Source organism: Melozone crissalis, unplaced genomic scaffold, assembly GCF_028551555.1.
Source record: "Melozone crissalis strain CALT ecotype California unplaced genomic scaffold, PUWL_Pcris_2 ptg000042l_1, whole genome shotgun sequence".
Lineage (NCBI taxonomy): Eukaryota > Metazoa > Chordata > Aves > Passeriformes > Passerellidae > Melozone > Melozone crissalis.
This window is the reverse complement of record NW_026535820.1, coordinates 34,113,708-34,133,880: the sequence shown is the minus strand read 5'-3', so window position 1 is coordinate 34,133,880 and position 20,173 is coordinate 34,113,708. Positions and strand designations below refer to the sequence as shown.

Below are 20,173 nucleotides of genomic sequence, written 5' to 3'. Positions count from 1 at the left end.
CTGGTAGATGCTGTTCCAGAAATATCTAATGGCTTTGACAGAGGAGGAAAAAATAAAGCAGTCAGGATAAGCTTCCAACAGTCAGCACAGTCCCAGATCCTCACGATTGACACTTAATGTATCAGTCACTCAGTTCAGTTGATGGTGTATATACACAAAACACCAGATTCTTACTGAGGACAATAGGTGGTAAGAGTTAGCTACAGCCTAACTTATTTTTATCCCTTTTTAAAAACGTTGAGATAGCATACGTGAGGAAATATCAGATCTGACATATTTCACACCATTTGATTCCCAACATATTAACCTTTAACAGTGCTTGTGCCTCACAAAATTTGCAAGGAGTGATTTTTTTCTCTCTCTCTTTTTTTCTCTCCCCTCCCCACTCGTACATATGGGTCTTACATATGACCCCCCACACATCAAATGCAATAGTCTGACCTGATCTGTGACGTACTAACCAGCTGTGTCTGCAATCACAGACTGAGAAAGAAGCTATTAACAGTAAGAAAGGGAGATGGAAGAGTGCACCACAGTAGATTTCTTCCAGAAAAACCCAGAACACTCCCAGATCCAGATAATAGCCTTCCTTGTCACATGCCCATCTTGCCTTGGAAGCATGATCATCAAAGTCTTGGGTTCCAGAAGTAGCTGGAGTTTGGCCACTGCATGACCCAGTTCAAGGAATCCTGTGTATTACAGTACCAAAAAATAAACAACTAAAAAAACCTCACTTCACTTTTTTATTCTTTTAGTGGAAGCAGTTGGTACTGTAAATTCTACATAAATAGTGGCTGTGGGATCTTACTTTTTATCCTCTTATCCATATGTTTTACAATAAAGTAATTATTTCTGTATTTATTTACAATAAAGTAATTTATTTCTGAAATAAACACAGGGTTTATTTCACTGGACTTCTCTTCATTCTGTACAAAGGTGGATATCCATGGTAGCAACTTTCCACCAGAAAGTTGGTATTTTCTGTTTAATTTTTAGGCTTGTATTCAATTATGCATTTTAGATTTTGAATTTTAGAACTGGCATACTCTTCTATTATCCTTAAATGTAAAAATAGCTAATTAATAATTAAACAATATTAGAAACTGTTTTCCCATATTGATTGATACATGATTTCACATACTTTAAAATAGGCTGCTTCTCACATATGATTTTTTTTACAGTCTATCCAATATATACTTTTATTATAACATTCTAATAACTCTGAGATAGTGGAAGAAGAAGACCGAAGTTGTGTTATCCACTGAGTCACACAAGCACCTAATGCATTCCTATTTAATACTCCTAGGCATTATGGAAGGGATTAGAATAAAAGAAAGAAAAAAAAAAGTGAGAGACAAAATGCAGATTTCTCTAGTCCAATCCTAACACTAGCTTGAAAACAAGTTTACTATGGATTTACGCTGCGACTTATTATCTTCAGAATCACAAACCTAATCCTAATCCACTAATAAAAATAATGTTATATGCATGCTACATTAAAATAACTTAAGGATGAATTGTTCAACTTTACCAGGTTTTTTAGGACTGGATACAATAATAGAAATTGGACTCAGCTGCATGGATTTTTCAAGGATATTATGGACCACATTTCCATGGACTTTTTTATTGTTTCTAGCCCTCTTAAGCATCCCCAAAAATGTGCTTTTAACTGAATCATTTCTTCTGTTTATTATTTCCTGTAAACTTTTTTTTTTCTATTATGTCAATTGCAGGGCTATCATTTCATTCTTTCTATTACAGATAACAAAAATTTCCTTTTAATGCTACTTCTTGAGTATTTAACTCCCACTGAAGTTAGCTGAAGTAGAATTTTGTGTGTTTGTAATTCAGAAGGGGTTTTCCACAATAATGGTTAGGACAATTCTACTCTATGTTCTTTGTAACTGTTGTAAAAGAACAATTAAAACAATTTGTTTGATATGGCAAACTTTCCATGTTCAGATAGGAAAGATAAATTATGTGTTCTTACATGTTCACCAATAATATTCTGCAATTCAAATTATTTACTATGAAAACAATTCAAATAAGTTAGATTTTTATTCCTCTAAAAGCACATTTTGCAGCTCTAACAAGAATTTTTTAAAAAATGTGTGGGCTGATGAAGAGGGAAGATCTAGCTTACAGACATTAATATCAACTAAACAGAGAAACAGAAATGTAATTATGCAGTTGCTTTGCTGACAATAGTAATATTTTAATGTCAAGTGAGATTTTCGTGTTTTAAGGCAAATCTCATATTCATTTTGTTGGGGAGTTTTTTCATTTCTAAGCCCCAGATTGTCAAACTGAGTAATGAGGCAAGTATTCCACATTTCATGATTTTATAAATTAATACCTCTCTTCCAAACTTAGAGTGTAAAATTTAGTGTGAAAGAAGTTTAAAAATCAGAAGACAAATGAAACAGCCTCCCCCCCCAACCCCCCCCAAAAAAATCAACTACTCTCATCATCTGTAGAAAGAAACAGATCTTAGCACGGCACTGGAAGTTTTTTGGAGTGGGTTGTTTTTTCCCAGGAGAAACATGTGCTGAGAACAAGATTATTCTCATGCAGCAGAAGAGCAAGAAGGAAGAGAAAGGCACTAAATCCCACAGCTTTCCCCTCGCACTCCCTCTCACAACCCCAGCAGTGGGGCTGGGCCTCACCTGCATTTCAGCAGCTGCCCAGGAGCAGCCCCTCTCCCTGAACACGGAGCCACCTCGCCTGTGTGCAGCCATCCCATACAAAAGACAAAAAGTGGCAAAATGTGGCTTAAATCTGCTCCCGTCACAGGCGCACACAGCTCCAAGCTCAGGGAAGATAATGTCCATATGCTGGAGCCCGCCTCTCCAGGGAAATCCCTGTGCCCCCTCTGTCAGAGGTAAAGAAGGGGAAGGGGTGGGAGGGGGCTGGCTCTCTCCCCCTCTCCTGACGGGGCTGTGCACAACGAGGCACAGCTCCTCACAGGGACAGGCAACGCAGAGACGCGGCTGCATGGCCGCCAGCTTGACTCACATTTCCCGTCCCTGCTTCAGAGGTTCTGTGTTGGGTGTGTACTGTGCTCTCACCAGCAGGAGCAAGCCCATTCCATGCTGGAAAAGGCAAGGGTGACCACCTCCAGCAAGGAGGCTGGGGTCTGAGGCCTGCTTGGAGCAGGTAGGCCAGCTGAGCCCTTCAAGGACAAGGGGTCACCTTGCTGGGGTCAGCATCCCAAACTTGGTTAGGCGCAATCACCTCTGGTAAGGCTGAAGCCTTACTAAACATAAGGGAAGACAGCACCTGATTTCTTGGGTGAGTTTAAGGTCAAAAAAATACAATCCTGAAGCCAAGTGTTCTCAAAGATAAGAAGCCAAGTAAGACCTTTCTATCCCATTTTACACCTTGTCTTCTTGAACATAGCCTTAAGCCCCTTTACAAGCAGCAAAGGAAGGTCCTGATGCCCTGAGGCCTGTCCTTTATGATGATAGTTTTTTGGGGTTTTTTGCAAAGAGCAACAAAACAATAAGGTACTACACTGAAGCCCACATGGTTTACAATATGGATCCAGAACATATGGGAAAAAAAACGGGTCCTAAATTTTATTGAGATCTATGGTAACCACCCACGATCCAGAGGCTTGATAATAGCTTTGCATGTCTCTTGATACCCACATTAAAGCTCTGTTTCTTTAAGAGACACTGCAAATGCACTAAATACCAGGTACATCCCTACAGGCAGGGGGAAACATCACACCTGGAGTAGGAAAACAGCTCCTATTAAGAGGTATGAAAATCCCTTCCACTTCCTTAAAATGTGTGAGAGAAATGCTGCAAGACATTGCTCCCCGTTCTCTTGCAAAGCCATGCCTGACCGATTTCCGCCGGCACAGCACCAGTGAACGGCTTGTGGGGAGGAGGGCAGAGCATTCCCGGCCCAAAGCAGTGGGTAGGTCTGTGCCAGATCAATGCCCTGATGCAGCATGTGGCTGGCAGCCGGCAGGAACCACCTTCCTGTGAGTCACCTGCAAGCCTGCAGGTGCTGGAGGCCTATGGAAAGTTGAATCCTCGCCACTGACAGCAATGTAATCATGTTGCTTGCTCAGATCTCCCGCTGATAAATGCACCCAGTTACTGCTAACTGTCTCCCGTACAAAATAACACCTTCCAGGACACCTACCTCTTCAATAGATTTTAACCACACTGCAGCTGCACAAGAAAATCCATTCATCAATTATAAATCAATTGAAGAAGAGAAATCTGCAGCTTGCCTGATTGGCCTTGCTGTCCCTGCTACTCACTGATCCAGCCCGCCAGGTATTATTATTATTATTACTGCTATTACTATTGCTGTTATTTCAGAGGCAGGATGAATTGAACAGATAATTCCTTCCTTCACTGATAATAACTGCAGGAGTAATTCCTTAGCAGAGTGATCTTCCCTCTGGTGGGAGAGGGAGAGAGAGGAAGACTGAAAGAGAGAACGAGTCTGTTTGTGTTCCACCAGAGGCCGTGGAGATGCAGCCGCAGTCCCTGGCTGCAGCACTCCCGTTCTGACTGCAGGAGACTTCTTTAAATAGGTAACTATTCCATGAGAAGGAGCTCTGCTCCTCCCCTCCTGTTTACGCTGTCAGCTCCCAGCCCTCTCATTCCAGGAAAAGATTTGCATTCTGCAGGGCTGCTTATTGCAAGGAAAGCGTTGGCAAAAGTTTACTTCAGAGGGAAGGATTAGGGGAGGCTTGCTGCTCGACAATGAAAAAAATGTAACTGTCGGGATAAGGGGAAGCAAAAGCAGGCTGGAAATGTTAAAAAGGCTGGAAAGGACTTCAGGAAGTTTTATCCACTCTCTGATAAACATAGCTGCATTAACGATCATTGGGAATGAAGTGGGGGGAACGCTATATAAAAGTCTGAAAAAAATTATTAAAATAAAATAATAATTTATAGTAATAATAATGAGGGTTTTTTGGTTTTTTTTACCCTTCTCTGATGAAGCAGTCTTGCAGATATTTTTCTATTGTATTAAATTAATCACTCCAAATACAACAGTATGCTAGTGTTTCTGGAACTAACCGAGTAGCAGGACAACAGGATATTTTACTCTTTTTTTTGGTATTGAGTGTTCCGAGGTGACTAAATTTGCCTTGTTGAGCCTTGTAAAATCCTGACTTAATCATGTAAACTTCTGTGTAAGCAAAATAGACGAAACTTCAAAGGGTCAAAAACCCTTTAGGGATTTGTGAGGAGACGCCAGCAATAGATCCTAATCTGCCTCCAGAATCCTGGCTGTATTTGTCCAAGAAACTGGTACCAGCAAACTCTCGAAGGTAGAGATAGTGGGTTGATTCAGCCTTTATCCCCTTAGAGAGTATTGGCTTTGTGAGGCTCTAGGCAGCGCTTCAACGCCAGGGGATCTTGCCCAAACCCTCTAAAAATGAAGTACAGGAGTAATTTGAGATAATGACTTTGTAACAGGCTTGGGCAGACCTTGGACAGAAGAAGTGAGAGATGTTATCACCCCAGCATTCCTCTTAAAATGCAGTTTTCCCCCCTGCTTATTCCCAGTTAGTCAAAGCTACATTAACATTCCATCCAGGGCTGCTAAACAGAATCTTAATTAGTCCTGATACTCTTGTGCAAGGGGTTTATTCATTGCACTCTTAACTAATGGTTGCTGTCAGAGTATTTTTTTTCTTCTTTGGGTTCTTTGGGGATATCGTGTTCTTCTGCAAAGCATGACAGAAATGTAATGTGCATGCAAAAAAAAAGGAAAAAAAAAAGAAAAGAAAAAAAGAAAACCCTTGCAGATCTGAAATCTTGCGACTGAGGCTAACTCCAGCCTTGCCTAATGGCGAGGCATTGTTAGGTCTAAGGAGAATAACTTCACCAACAGAAATATCCCTGGATCTTTTTAATCTTAAATTTCAGTGGTACACACTCTCTTGCTCTTTTTTTTTTCCCCGTGACAGAAAACAGTACATACTTGTTAGTGTTTGTAGCAGTTCAAGCAGCTCCCACACAATTTCCAGCCCCCCATATTTTGCATTAACCACCCGCGGCTCAGTATTTAGCAAGAGAGTCTGTAAGCGGAGCATTAACAAGTTACCAAGCGGCCCGTTGGTCGGGCAGGACCCTTCTCCCCGCATTAAATCGTGTTTTTAACCCCGCTTTGCAGTCGTTCCTCCCTCCGCCCCTCGCCTTCACCCCCGGTTCTGTTCTGCGTGTCCGTGCCCGCAGCGCTCCCTCCTCGGGCTGGGAGCCCGCAGGAGCTCTGCACACACGCACCATGTGAGGTGAGCATCCCTCAAGGTTATTAGTCTTTATCGTGACAGTGAACAGCCGCGACATGCACCACTGAAGCCAAGGAGAGGCGAGGCGGGGGTGCCTGGCCATCCGCGCTGGGCTTTTTCGTTGATCAACCGCGGCAAAGCTGCTTTTTGCCTGTAAATCTACGTTCAGCTACACCGATCTCGGAAACAGATTTATAAGTCTATAAATTACAGTTTCTTTCTTGGGGCTTGGAGGAAAGAAATAAAGAGGAGAGGGAGAGAGCGAGAAGCAGAGACAGAGAAAGAAAGGTGTTTCTTTAAAATAGGAGGTCCGTGTTATTTAGTTGCGGCTCACCCCTATTAAAGCCTCCTTCCCGTAAGCTTGCGTAACATTGATTACTCACAAAGAGTTCACAATAACTATCATGTAGCTAAACTAATTGAGACAATCATGCTAAGTTATAGTCAGCCTAAAAGGTACCATTGATGTGGTAATGCCTATAGAAAGTCAGACATGCGACTCACTACCATTTAATTGCTCCTTTAAACCTGTTATTACAATGTTAACTGGCTTAAGTATATATCGCTCCCTTTTATTGCCTTGATGTGACAAATTAAAACATACACTCTGGAAGCGGCATTCATTTGCGTACGTAGTTGCAGGAAAAAGGGAGCCGGGCGATGTCAAACCTGTCAGGATGAATTAATTTTAAAACTTGCATTTTGCACTGCAATTCCCAGTGCAGCTTTGCTGCACTGGGAAAACATTTTTTTATATATATATAAACGTATAACTGTTACATATAATATCATATCACACTTATTCCATCTCGCTCAGAGCTGCCGTAAAACGAGCCCCATCGCGCTAAAAAAAAAAATAAAATAACCAAAACAAAAAAAACCCCCACGCCTTTTGGCTCTGAGACCTCGCCTGACGCTAAATTAAGTAGAGGTCTAGGAAAGAGGGGAGGGAGGCAACAATGGAGCTTCTACCTCGGCTCAGCGCCACACGCCTCTGGGGAGGGGAGGAAGGCGAGTTTTCCGTCCTTGCCTCCCCCGGGCTGCCGCGTCCCAGGCCCGGGGAGGAGAGGGTTACCCCCGCCCCAAGACACGGGGCAAGGCGGCAGCCACGGTTCCTGCGGGCTGCTCTTTTGCTGCCTCTCTTCGCGACGAAGCTCTGCCGAGCTCCCTCAAGGAAAGGAAAAAAAATATTATTTCTTGTTTCCCCATCCCGAGGGCTGAGCCGGGCTGGGGATCATTTACACACACCTCTGCCGCTGCGAGGAGCTGAGCCAGCCCCGCTCCGCGCCTCTCCCCCTCTGTCCCCCGAGCATCCTCCGCGGGCTGGGCGGGAGCTCCTCGGGCTCCAGGTGAAACCCCTTCCCCAGAGCAATGGTGGAGGCATTCATTCCCCCAAACAAGAAATATGCACTTTCCTTCTTCCCTTTCCCTCTCTCCCCTCCTCCGCTCGCGGGAAGATGTCAGAGGGTTAAAATGTCCTGCTCGCCCTCTCCCTTGATCTCGGGGAGAGAGGTAAGAGTTGCTGGCACCTTTATGGGACTCAGACCTGCGGCGGCTGAGAGAAGCGTCGGCCCCCGCTAACTTTGATCGGCCTTATTCATCCCAGCTGCGCTCTATTTGTTTGTCATTTCGCCTTTTTACTCCCAGAATCGTTATTTATGGTCTGAAAAGTGAAACGCGCGGTGATTTGCCTTTACATGGGCTCTTTGCAAACGGGGGGAGACACCTCCTCCTCCTCCCCCTCCGTGCGAGGGGGGGCTGCCGAAAGAGAGGGGAAAAACCCTGTCTCAATCATTATCAAATCAGCTTTGAATTCATTACTCCAGAGCATTAACTAATTACCAGATCAGAGAGAAGAAAAAATAAATATCCCTTTAAATAACTGAAGGTAATTATAACCCTGTTGTTGACACTAACGATTAATAATTGATCAGAAGTTATACACAATAAATTGTCAATTTATCTCCCTATAAAAATGCACATACTTATTTTTATTTTACTTCCTAGGCATTCTTTAAGAGCCGGAGCAGCAATAGCACCCACGCAGCCGCCATGCGAGGAACAGTAGGAGTTGGGTTTTTTTGTCCCCTGCACAAATATTCGGGAGTATTTTGAAATCCCTCGTCACGGATGACACAAGACGGAGCGGAGAAGTGACTTTTTCTGCCTGTGTGCGTTCCTGCCTTTCCGAGAGCGGCTGGGCCGGGGTGACACCCCCCCCCCCGCCCTTTCCTTCCAGCCCTTAAATCCCAAAAGGATCCAGGTTAACGGAGGCCACCCCCGAGGCCGAGTGGCCACGTCCCTCTGTCCCTTACTTTTTGCTCAGGGAAAAATGCGGCCGTCTGGGTCGGGATTGGATGTGCAGTGGTGACATTACTGCATGAGTCACGGCTCGGGAGGGGGGCACGGTGACAGCGGGGCTGTCACCTCGGGCAGGGCGCTCGCAGGTAAAGCGCTCCCCCAGAGCCCGCCTGCCCCGGGTCGCTGCCTGCAGCTCCCAGCTACCTGTGTGCCAGCGTGTCCCGCCGGCCGCGCTTTCCCTCTGCACTTTCAATAAATACTCTGCCTCAGACACGCCGAGGAATAATCAGGGATTAGATGCATGGGTGCTTTGACTATGCACTATGGATTCCTTTGTGTTCAACTTTTTTTTCTCCCCCTCGCTTTTATTCCTTTAGAAGCTGGAAACATACCTAAGTTATTAGTTACTGGATTAAAAACAAAGGGATGAACATCACATTATTTAATGTGGAGTATTACTCTAATAACAGTATTTTTTAACCATCACTATTCCGTTCCTACAATGGAAAGGTTCTTTTCGACTACCTGGATCGTGGGAAAGTTGCCTAAGTACCCGAGATATATCTGAATGCAGAAGGCAAAATAAATTATAAATAAATATATAAATTCTGTCTGAGGTGGTCTTTGTTTTTTGGGGGTTTTGTTTGTTTGTTTGTTTTGTGTTGGTGGGGTGGGTTTGGGGGGAGGGGTAGTTTGTTTGTTTCAAAAGTCAATAAGCAATAAAACCCTCCCGATATTGATTACATTCCTGCTACAGTCTCTCAGACGAGCACTGAGTCTGAACTGCCTTCAAGTGAGATGTAACATGTGACAGAGCCAGCAACTTTCCGTGGTGACAGGGTTGTGTTTTTTGGTTTGGTTTTTCTTTGGGTTTTTTCAGTTTTTTCCTCCGTGAGGATGGACATGGAGAGGCCAGCACGGAGCGGAGCGGGTCGGGCCGGGCTGCTCCGCTCCGTTCCGTTCCGTTCCGTTCCGCTCCGGGCCGGGCCGGCCGGTCCCGGCCACTCCCGCTCCTCGCCGCGGGGCTGGGTCGGGAGCTGATGGATGGCCCTTAGGGAGGCGGCTGCCGTCAGGTAGGGCTGAATCAGACAGCCAGCCTTACATCTTTCTTCACCTGGAAGATCACCCTTCCATCCCTCCCCAAAACCTGAAGACCATCTCCGCGTGTAGAAATCCGTGAGGGCAGTCCTTTTCGTTGTTGTGTTGGTGGCGTTTGATACTTTTTTCTTTCCCTGCAGCCTGCCTCTCTACTATGGGGCTGAGCAAGTCTGGGGCAAATACGTCAATGGAGCGGGGAGAGAAGCGCAGATGCCCATGGCGCTTTCCATTAACTTTCCCCTTAGCCAGGCCCGTTTCCCTCCAGCCAAGAGCTGGAGCGCAGCAGCAGCAATTCCCATGTCTGTCTGTCTGTCTGTCTGTCCGCTGCCGGCCTGAGCTGCGTGTTACCTCCGTCCCTATCCCTTCCCCCAGCCAAACAAAGGTGGGCGACGCTTTTTTTCTGCTCCTAAAGGCAGTTGGTGAGCAGCTTTCCTGAAACAATAACTCTCTTATTGGGAACAAATGTTGACATTTGCAGGGAGCGAGGAAAAATGCAGCCCAGGAAGTGTAAAGTGGAAAGAGACCCTCTTCCTATTTGACGACAGCGCCAATTCCTCCGGGATCGCACCTGAGATTAAAGCCCGAATTTCAATAAATCAGCTCTAATGAAACCTCTGGCCCCGTAGAGGGAAGGGTTTGCCTTCCCCGCTCCGAAATAAGCGCAGAAACGAGGGGCAGGGGGTGGGGAGAAGAGGGAGTAAATATAGAAAGGGGTGTGAGATTTTAATCCCAGCGGGCTCATTAGCATCGTTATGAAATAAATCATACACAGAGTGATGTATTTTATCGTTCATCCCTCTTTCTTGCTACACTGAAATAATCACATTGTTTTTGCCAACAATCTAGCAAGGCTACACTTTCCTCCTGCTTTCAATTTTGATTACTAAATCTCGAATGATGTTGAATATGCAGTTCTCGCCCATTAGTTTCTTGTTTAAAAAAATAAATTCATATGCCAAATCATTTCAGTGGCGCCCATCTGCATCCATGAACCGTTTGTGAATTTCTCAGAGGATGAGAGAAGTCCATTGGGTTTTACATACATAGTGAATACTTGAAAGCGAGTTTTCCGAGTCTTTCTACTTTTCTTTCCAGAAAGAAATCCAGGTCTAAATACTAGCAAGGGTGGGTAAATTATGGAAATCTTTTATAAGTCTTTGGGCGTACAAACATCAAAGGAATGTCGTCAGCCTTTTTTTAATCTCTGCCACAGCTTTTGGTTTTTACCAATTGAAATGTACACTTTGTGTCCAACAGAGACCTGGGACATATAACATGGGTGGTGGGGGCTCACGGAGTAGGAGCAAGAGGGAGGGAAAGAAAATTCAGGTATTTCCCCTGACATAAAAATCCCTCCATAAAACCCTCCTGGACTGCTACAGTAAAGACGGTCGAGAATGATTATTGTAAATATTTGCAATCTGCATCATATGCTAAACTGGGGGGGAAAAAGTTAATTACTTCTTAGCTGTTTGCCTAATTGCACTACACACTGCATGCAGATACAATTGCGTTCTACCTCAATGAAAAAGAGGATGCTACAGGAGCAAAGAAGCATCATTCCACAAACAGCATAAGAGTATGAGTAGGCCTGCAGCTGCAAAGATCTTCACTGCTTTAGATTTAGCTAGACAGATCCCAGATTATTCCAGGATAACATTATTAATTTCTGCCCTTTCAGCTGAAAAACACACCCATTTTCTCAGTCAGTTAGATGTCTTTATAGGGGTAAATTACAGACAGGGGTGAGGGAGGTGTGCAAGGGAAGATGGATCATGGGAATTGTGTATATGCATTCAAGAAAAACAGCTTCCTTTCCCCCTATTTAATATAACCACAGCATATTTCCCGACTCCAGACTAGCAGGGCTCTTTATCCAGTTAACCTTCCCAAGGCTGATGCCTGAAGTATCTAAGATCACTTTCAAATGCCCTTTCTAACAAGACCTGAGCAAGAGGCCACTAATTTTCACTGAACAAAAAGCCACTGGAGAGAGATCCGTTTGTCAATATCAACTGGTCCAGCAATTTCCCATCTTCAGACACATCAGCCTATCTGAGCTGGCAGATGTTTAGACAAGATTTTATAAATTGTTCAATATCAGACCATAATGAACCCCAACTGACCATTCCAAAGCAGCTAAAAGCATTCAGGATCTCCCCTGCTGGGATCTAATAATGCTCTCACGCTGGAACATTATTAATCATGGAATAAAATAGATGAGCCTCTTGAAAAATAAGTGTATGATTGATTAAAGGGCAATCTAAGAAGCTATTATTCTTGTTTTATAACCGTAAGTTATATTCACTCAATTTATCTTTTGGGGAAAATAAATGATTGTTCGTTTCTTTTCTGAAATTATATTATATGAGGGTTCTCATTATTTTACTAAAAATTAAAATGATGAGTTGGCTAATTTTATGATTCAAATCAAAGCGGATTTCCAGTGTAACTGTAAAGGTATGGTTTACCGATACAAAGAGGGAAAACCATTCAAAAAACCCCAAACAGGTATTGGACTTGTAATTTTTTTTTTTCCCTTGCATATTTTAGCCAGAAGCTGAAAATAAGTAATTAGAAGTAAGCCGTGGTTGATAATATTTTTTACCCTACAATAGTGAATTTAAAGGATGGTAAATAAAGAGCTACTTCACACCCAGTATAAATAGTTTATAAGTTTATAAAGTTTATACATGCATAAATTCCAATCACCCTTTCTACGCATATTCATGTATATATACAAATACGTATTTGTTCATATGAGTGTATTTAAAGCTTAAGTATAACGGAACCAGCCAGAAGGAATTAATTTATGCAAAGTATATATTTGCAAGATGTTTAAATTGCTTACTCATTTTATGATCTCAGCTCTACTATTGAAATTACAAATTTCCTCCTTTTCTAAATAATAAATTAGTAGTTTGAGGGAAATGAACGAAAAACACAAGGTTGTTGCAGACTAGTCTGTTTTTATTTACAATTAGAGATATAAATTAGTAAAGAATTCTTGTTAAACAACCAAAGATTGTATAACCATCAACGTTTCAAATAAAAACCAGGCAAAATTTATTTACAAAAAGTTCAGATTTCATTGCAATACAACTTGCATAAATTACTAGAAGCTTTATATCGTTACAAAAATAAATATCAAATTTGTTTTCACTTTGTAAGGACTCAAGTTCTCCAATCACGTCTTTATTATCTCTACTGTATACATCTTTTACAAATAAATTTTACAATAAATCCTATCACACCTATCGAGTAGATACCGTGGCAATGAAGTGATCAATTCAAGATATCCTGAGAAAAACAGATCTGTTTTCAAAAGTCACACATACATTGGGGAAACTATACTATACCAGCAAACTCACATATGTCCAACAAAATTCTGGTTTAATAATTAGATTCTGAAGATTTAATAGTGCTCTGTGGTCTTCTTTTATACAGTGGCACCAGATGTGATCCGGATTTAGAGATTTGTTATATATATTAGCTCGGGGAGAGATGATGGCTTGCTGACTTTTTTCAAAGCAATTGTGACACCTACCTGTGGACCAAGGAAAAAACCAGATCATCCAAAAATCCTTCCATTAAACTCTAACACCATTAAACGGGGTGGGCGGGAAAAGAAGTAAAGCAAAATTCTTACTCGTTTAATTTCTTCTAACAAAAATAGAAGTTAGTTGAAAAATATAGGCAAGGTGATTTTTTTGTGGTTGTTGTTTATTTAGCTCTAAGTAGTGGAAGTATTCAGAGTGCCTTTGCTAGCTAGGCAAGAGCCAAGTCAAAGACTGCCTTGCATAAGATTCATGTCGGTTTCTTACAGTTGTCCCTTCCTATTTTAAATACGCATTCACTGCGTGAAGCTCCACTCAATTTTAGCACTGCCACGTGAGCACAAGCACTCTGTTTCTAAATAACAATACCTTCAAAGGTTTTTTATTTTTTCCTGAAGATTTCTTTCCGTAACTTTTAAGTAGTCCCTACGGCTTTGCCTTACACAAGCGAAGAGTATGCAAAGTGAGGGAACTGTCTAACTTGGCTTGAAAATTAAGATAAACCGAAGAAAGAGATGTAGTCATATGGGGTTTCCGAAAAGAGCAGAAAAAATAATGTTTTACTTTGTGACCAAACTCTCAAGTAACGAAGCAAGAAATTAACGTTAAGCGAGTCTAGAACTGTGCAGCACGTCTCAGACCTGATGCCAAATGATCAGTGTAATAGAAAATGCTCTCACTTACTTGCATTGCTGTGTGATTGCACTTCTATAGGTATGGTTGTACTCCTACTGTGCAGACTTCAGTGGGATCTGTCAAAATATAACTGTCAGTTAGTCACAGGACACAGCCAGCTAACTAGATTATACAGTCTGTGTAGGTCCCAGCCCTCACTGGTGCACAATTCGCAGCTGGGTCGTTTAAAAGACTAGCCAATATTTTATATTTGCCTGTATCTCGCGTAGTTTTGTAGGATAAGATGACAAGCATATTAGTGCAAAACTTTTTCGGGAAAGAAAAACCCAAAACCCAAACAAACCAAGAAGCAACCAGTTACAAAAAATGTCACGCTCCGCGTAATTTCACGTCCAAGGTCAGCAATTATCTGAACCCAAAGCTGAAAAAAACCCCGTGAGAATACTGGAAACAAAGAGAGTCAAACCAGTTTGTCAGGAAAAAAAAAATTACAGGCAATGACACCAATGCTGTCTGGATAGCTTTGTGTGTAGTTTCCCTTTTTTAAAAAAGAAAACTACTTTCAAAGCTGCATCTGCAGCCTGTGAGGCTGATCTAAAAGTCGTCTTTCACATTTCCCCTCGCGGTTCTTAGGGGCAGGTACCGATACGACGGCGGCACGCCGGTTTCAATCCCCAGGTTATGTGAGCGCCCATCTTCACTCTGGCAGCGGTGGCACCGAGCTCGCTGTTTTTTCCAGAGGAGGTTTCAGTATTTACAGCGCGCAGGGGACGTCTACGGGTCGGGGGAGGAGGACGAGGGAGAAGAGGGAAGAAAGCGGCAGAAACAAGTCACCTACCTTTCTTAGAGTCATAGCTAGAGGGCCTGTAATGTTGTTCTAGCTGGTTAGTGATCGTTTTCAAAGAGTCACTGCTCTGTTTGTGGACAGAGCTGGCATTTAGGACAGTCTGACTTAGTCCCTCGTTTGAAGCCACTGCTGCCGAGTTGTATCTCAGGATTCCCTGGCTCTGCAGAGCGTTAAAGTTCCCATAGTTTGTATAATTGCTATAAAAAGGTGAGGTGTAATAAATATGCCTCCCCAGGAGGGAGGAGGGCGAGTAGGCAGCGCTGTGCGGGGCGGAGGCGGGGGTGGCCGAGGAGAGCGGCGCGGGCTGGCAGCCTTGGCCCAGGGTCTGACTCTTGAGGTCCGAGGTGGCGATTTCGGCCAGAGACCAGAGCTTGGGCTTGCTGGCCGGCGTCGGGGGGCCGGGGGAGGCGCGGGGCCCCAGCGCCGCCTTGCCAGCGCTGCGGGCGGCGTCGGCGTGCGGGTGGCCGAGGAGCGGGGCCTCCACGGCCGCCAGCGGCGAGGAGGTGGCGGGCTTGGCCGGCGGGTCGCGCTCCCCGCCGCCGCCGTCGTCCTCCTCGATGTCCTCCTCGTCGTCCTCGTCGTCGTCCTCTTCCTCCTCCTCGATGTCCTCGTATTTGTCTTTGCACTCCGAGCCCGACTCGCAGAGGGGGTCTCCCGCTCGGCAGGGCAGCTTCTCGCCGTCCGATTCGGCGGAGCAGGAGTGGTCCGTCAGCGAGTCGACTTGCAAGCTGATCCCTGCGGAGGCCCGCCGGGCACAGAGAGGCAGTGAGGAGGGGCGGCAGAGCAGAGCGGGAGAGCAGCGAGCCCCGCCACCGCCGCGCCACCGCTGCGGCCGGGCAGGCTCAAGCCATGCCGGCCTTTCCCGCTCCCAGGAGCATCCATCCCCACGGGCCGGCTCCTCCGCGGCGCCCCCCGCACCTCCCCGCCAGCCGCCCCCCGCCCGCCTCGGCCACAGGCACCGATCGGCGACAAGTGACCGGAGCAGTCGGACGGGACGGGTTTGGGGGTCGCTTTTGTTAAACGCCGCCCCCCGCTCCTGCCCCGCTGCCCCGCTCCCGGGGGACTCGACGGGGCGGGATGGAGACACCCCGCCGCGGCCGCAGGCACCCCACGCCTACCTTCGTCCTCCGCAGAGGTTTCGTTGCTCTCGGGCATCTTGTCGGGACTCTCCTCCTTACTCCTCGCCCCGTCGCCTTCGTCGTCGTCCTCGTCCTCGCTCTTGTTCCGCGGGGCCCAGGTCATCTTGTTCTCCTTCTTGAGCCGCCGGCGGGCGTTGGCGAACCAGGTGGAGACCTGGGTGAGGGTCATCTTGGTGATGATGGCCAGCATGATCTTCTCGCCCTTGGTGGGGTAGGGGTTCTTGCGGTGCTCCTGCAGCCAGGCCTTCAGCGTGGCCGTGGCGTCGCGGGTGGCGTTTTTCCTGTACGCGGGGTCGTTGAGCTGGTAGGGGTAGGCAGGGCTGCCGTACGGGTGGTAGCTGATGGCTCCGGTCATCCCCGTCGTATGGGCGTCGTAAGGGGAGCCCTGGACAGAACAGAACGGTGGGGTTGGCAATTTGTTATTGCTGATAGCCATTAGTGAGTTGTCAAGGCGAGATCGGCGGTTATATTTGTATTTCCCCGGGATGGTGTCTTGTATCCATATTCTATGAGGGGGAGTAGCAGCACCCAAAGGCCATTAAGTTACAATTCCCCCCCCTCCTTCCTCCGCCCAGCACACAGACACAGGCACACGCGCTTAAAATCGGCGATGTTTTAATCTTTCTGGCTAATTTCAGCTCCTTGTAATTGAATATTTCCCAATATAATTTTTGAACCGCGCAGACATTTTAAAGGCCCTACAGGTAGCGTCTTGATATCAACATTTCTCTCAAAGGTTCAAAAGATGTTTCCTTTTTTGCTATAGAAAATACAACAAAGCCGCCACTTAGCAATTCACTGCACTAATGCATTGCAAATCCAATTTGCAAATCAGAAGATATGCACCGTTTCGAATTGTTCAAATGCGATGTAATTAGCATTTTAATTCGCTCTTTAACGTTTAAATTGCGCTTATTTAAGTCTGCATAATGCAAGAAAAGTTAAAGATATCCCTAAGAAACTCGCTAACTTTCAGCACGTCTCTGTACCCCGCAGATCGGAGAGTCATAGGCTCAACATCGCCCAATATCCCCCACAGTTCACAACCTCGCTGCAACTTCCAGCCACTCGCCTACTGCTTCTCGACAGGAAAAACAAGAGAGACCCTCAGATCTTTTATACCACCCCGAATAAATACTGCACGACAATTTATGCACTGTGTTATGAACAGACGGAAAGCAAGTAGTTTCCCTGTCACTTTGCAGGGAGAGAGAACTACCCCGCAGCCATCCTCTCCTAGGATATCGACAGCCGCTCTAACCTCAAATTCCGAGCACAGGTCTTTGTGTGCACGGACTAGATATGTGTCTGACTCTGTGTGCACGCGTGGTTATAAAACTATATAACCATCTAGACGTGCAGTTTATTTATATAGTTTATGGCTTTATTTATGTACTTTATGCACAGAACACACACAACACGCAATTGCAACTGCTCCTTAAACTAATAAGAAGAAAGTGAAATCCGAAACTGCGGCCACTACGACCATTTTGGGCTTAAGCGAAGCTCACAGATCGCAAACAGATGCTCCTTTTCATTCCCAAAATCCAGTTAAACCATTAGCACAAAACACACTGAAAGTAAATAAAACCACACGGGGATAAAGCCCCCAGCGCCTCTAAACACCGAATTAAAAGAGAGAAGAAAAATTAGGGGAAAAAAAAAAAAGGAAGAAAAATAAACCCTCTCTTGTGCTATCACTGCGAAAAGAAAAAATACATATTAAAAGAAAAAACAAAAAAAAGAAGGAAAGCCTGGGACACACAGACACAGGAACGGGGGGCAGAATGAAAGCATACAACCCAACCCAACTGGCCGAGACCATCCGTATTCCCTCAACCCAAGCGCCCTCCCGGCTCCTCAACCCGCGCGGAGAGCCCGGGACCCAGGCCGGCACCGCGCTCGGCCGGGACGCGAAGCGGAGCCCCGGCTCCGGCCCCGCCGCTCCGTTCCGCTCCGTTCCGTTCCGCTCCGCTCCTCTCAGCTCGGCTCCGCTCGGCTCCGCTCGGTGCCGGCCGGGCTGCGGGGCGGCTCGGAGCGAAGCGCGGAGCAGGCAGCGGCGGTGCGGGGCGCCCGCTTGTGCGGCGTGGTGTCGGGGGCTGATGGTGAGTGTGTGTGAGGAGAAAGGCTGAGGATGATGAGGATGAGAATGCGGATGCTAATGAAGAAGGAGAGGGTTTCTCTTCGGTAGTTACCATATAGGAGGGGAATCCCGTGGCGGGGTCTGTGGAGTACTGGAGCGGGCTGGTGAAGCCTGTGGCCGCCGCCTGGGCGGTGAAAGCTGCCGATCCCGGGTAAGGGCTGAACGCCGATCCCGACGAAGACCTGGCCAGCTCCTCGCTCCTGGGGGCCGCCAGCGCCGACGCCCCGTACGCCGGGCAGGAGTACAGAGCCAGCGAGCCGGGGGGCTGGTAGAGGTAACCCTGAGGATAGGACATGGCTTGCACTGGCGTGCACAGGAGCAGGGAGGGGGCGAGGGTGACCGGCCCTGCTGCTGCCGCTGCTCCTGGCGCTGCTTTCGTGCTCTCCCTCTCTCCCGCCCGCCCTCCCGCTCCCTCCCTCCCTCCCTCCCTCTTTCTCCCTCCCTCCTTCTCTCTCTCTCTCCCCCCCGCCCCCCCCCCCCCCCCCACCGATGGCTCTGTGCAGTTATGTAGAGAATCAGAATTGTTATAGGCTCCCCCCCATGCGCACCCGATCGGAATAAAAACAAACAGGAGGAAAAAAAAACCCCAAAACAACCCTCCAAATGGAAAATTAGTAGGAAAGGTCAGAAATCTATCCGGGAGGGGAAGGGCATCTGGGAGAGATGGAAGCACAGAGGGTTAATAAAAAAAGAAAGAGAAAGGGAAAGAAACAGAAGGAGAGAGGAGGACGGGGGGGCGGGGAGGGGGGAGAGAGAGAAGCGAGACCCCGAAATCAGAAAAGTGGCTGCTGCATATGGAGTTCTCCCAGTCAGCCAGCCAGCTCCCCCAGCGCCTGCGAGCCTGTATTTTGGGGGAAGTATAGAGTCTGGAGTGAAGAGTTGAGGGAAGCAGCACTCGAGTTTCTGAGGGACATTGGAAAACAGAGCTGTCCATCACCGCCGCTCATCTGCATAGCCCGGCGGGCCCGCCCCCTCCCGCTCCGGCCCCGGCCCCGGCTCCGTCTCCTCCCGCGGCCGGCAGGCAGGCGGGGAAGGCAGGCAGGGAAGGCAGGCAGGCTTTGTAATGCAAGGCAGCCTCTCCGGCTGCGAGCACGCCGCTGAAGCCAAACGATGATGCTGCTCGTCAGCTCCTCTCCGGACTCGCGGAGCCATGAACACTCTTCCGCACACTCTCCATTACACATCCTCTCTCCCTCTTTCTACATCCACAGGGGCAGCACAGAAGGACGCGCACAAGGGATATCTGCATCCCCTCCCGCGCGCACTCTCCGGAGCGCTGCAGGCGCGCACTCGCGTGCGAGATGTGCGCGCTCGCACGCGTGTGTACGCGCAGGGCCGGGCGCGGCGGAGCCGGGCAGCGCGCAAGGGGAGAGCGAGCGCTTGGTAAAAGTGCTGCCCTATATGGTAGGGAGAGCAGCAACTGCTCAAATCAGCAGTACAGGAGCGCACTGTCCCTGGCACCGTGAACTTTACAGTTTTGCAAGTTGCCACAAACAGTGACGATCTAGTCATGCAGCGCGTTTGCACATGAAGGAAAAAAAAAAAAACCAACCCATCTTTCTTTCAGTTCTGTTCTTCCTTCGCTGAGGCGCGGGCAAGAGGCCTGGGTGACTCCTTCCGGGGGGCTATCTGCATTCTCCCTTCACCCCTCACCCCTTCCTCCTTTTGGCAGATCAGATAAATCTCCTGGAATACAGTATCTATGTAATTAATTTCTTCTGCCCTCTCCCTTCGGCCCTGGACGCTTTCAGCTTCCAGCCAGCGCCAGCGCTGCTCCGGCCCGGGCGCAGGAGGACGAGGCGGAGGCACCGCTCTTGTCTCCTCAGCGCAAGCCTAAACACACACGTCTGTGTGCACGTACATTTCTTTAATGGTTGGTCCAGAAGGTCCCTTCAGAAGCCGGCGGCGGGCTGCCCACACTCAAGCTCTGCCCTTTGCTCCCGGGACGAGTCGCGGTGCCCGCGGTTCCCTGTGCCGGTGTCCCCCTACCCGCGGTGGGGCCGGGGCTCCCCTCCCCGGCACCCCTTCAGTCCGACAGCCCCGGGGCACGGCGCTGGGCCCTGCCCGTCCCACCCAGCCGCTGCAGGGGCCCAGGCTTGCTAGGCCGCTCCGCGCATCCCGGTCCGCACCTGCGCCCCGCAACTCCGCCGTGCGGAGCGGGATCGGGGTCGGTCCGGCACGCAGGGA

General features: G+C 47.3%; 1 protein-coding gene across 1 annotated transcript; it reads right to left on the bottom strand.

Moving 5' to 3' along the window:
• Positions 1–13,929: 13,929 nt before the first annotated feature.
• Positions 13,930–18,281, bottom strand: IRX2 (iroquois homeobox 2). Its single transcript, XM_054285218.1, has 4 exons — positions 18,039–18,281; positions 15,823–16,228; positions 14,696–15,439; positions 13,930–13,973 (listed from the first exon to the last, which is right to left on the bottom strand). Exons 1-4 carry the CDS (start codon positions 18,279–18,281, stop codon positions 13,930–13,932), a joined length of 1,437 nt encoding a protein of 478 aa, XP_054141193.1.
• Positions 18,282–20,173: the final 1,892 nt, after the last annotated feature.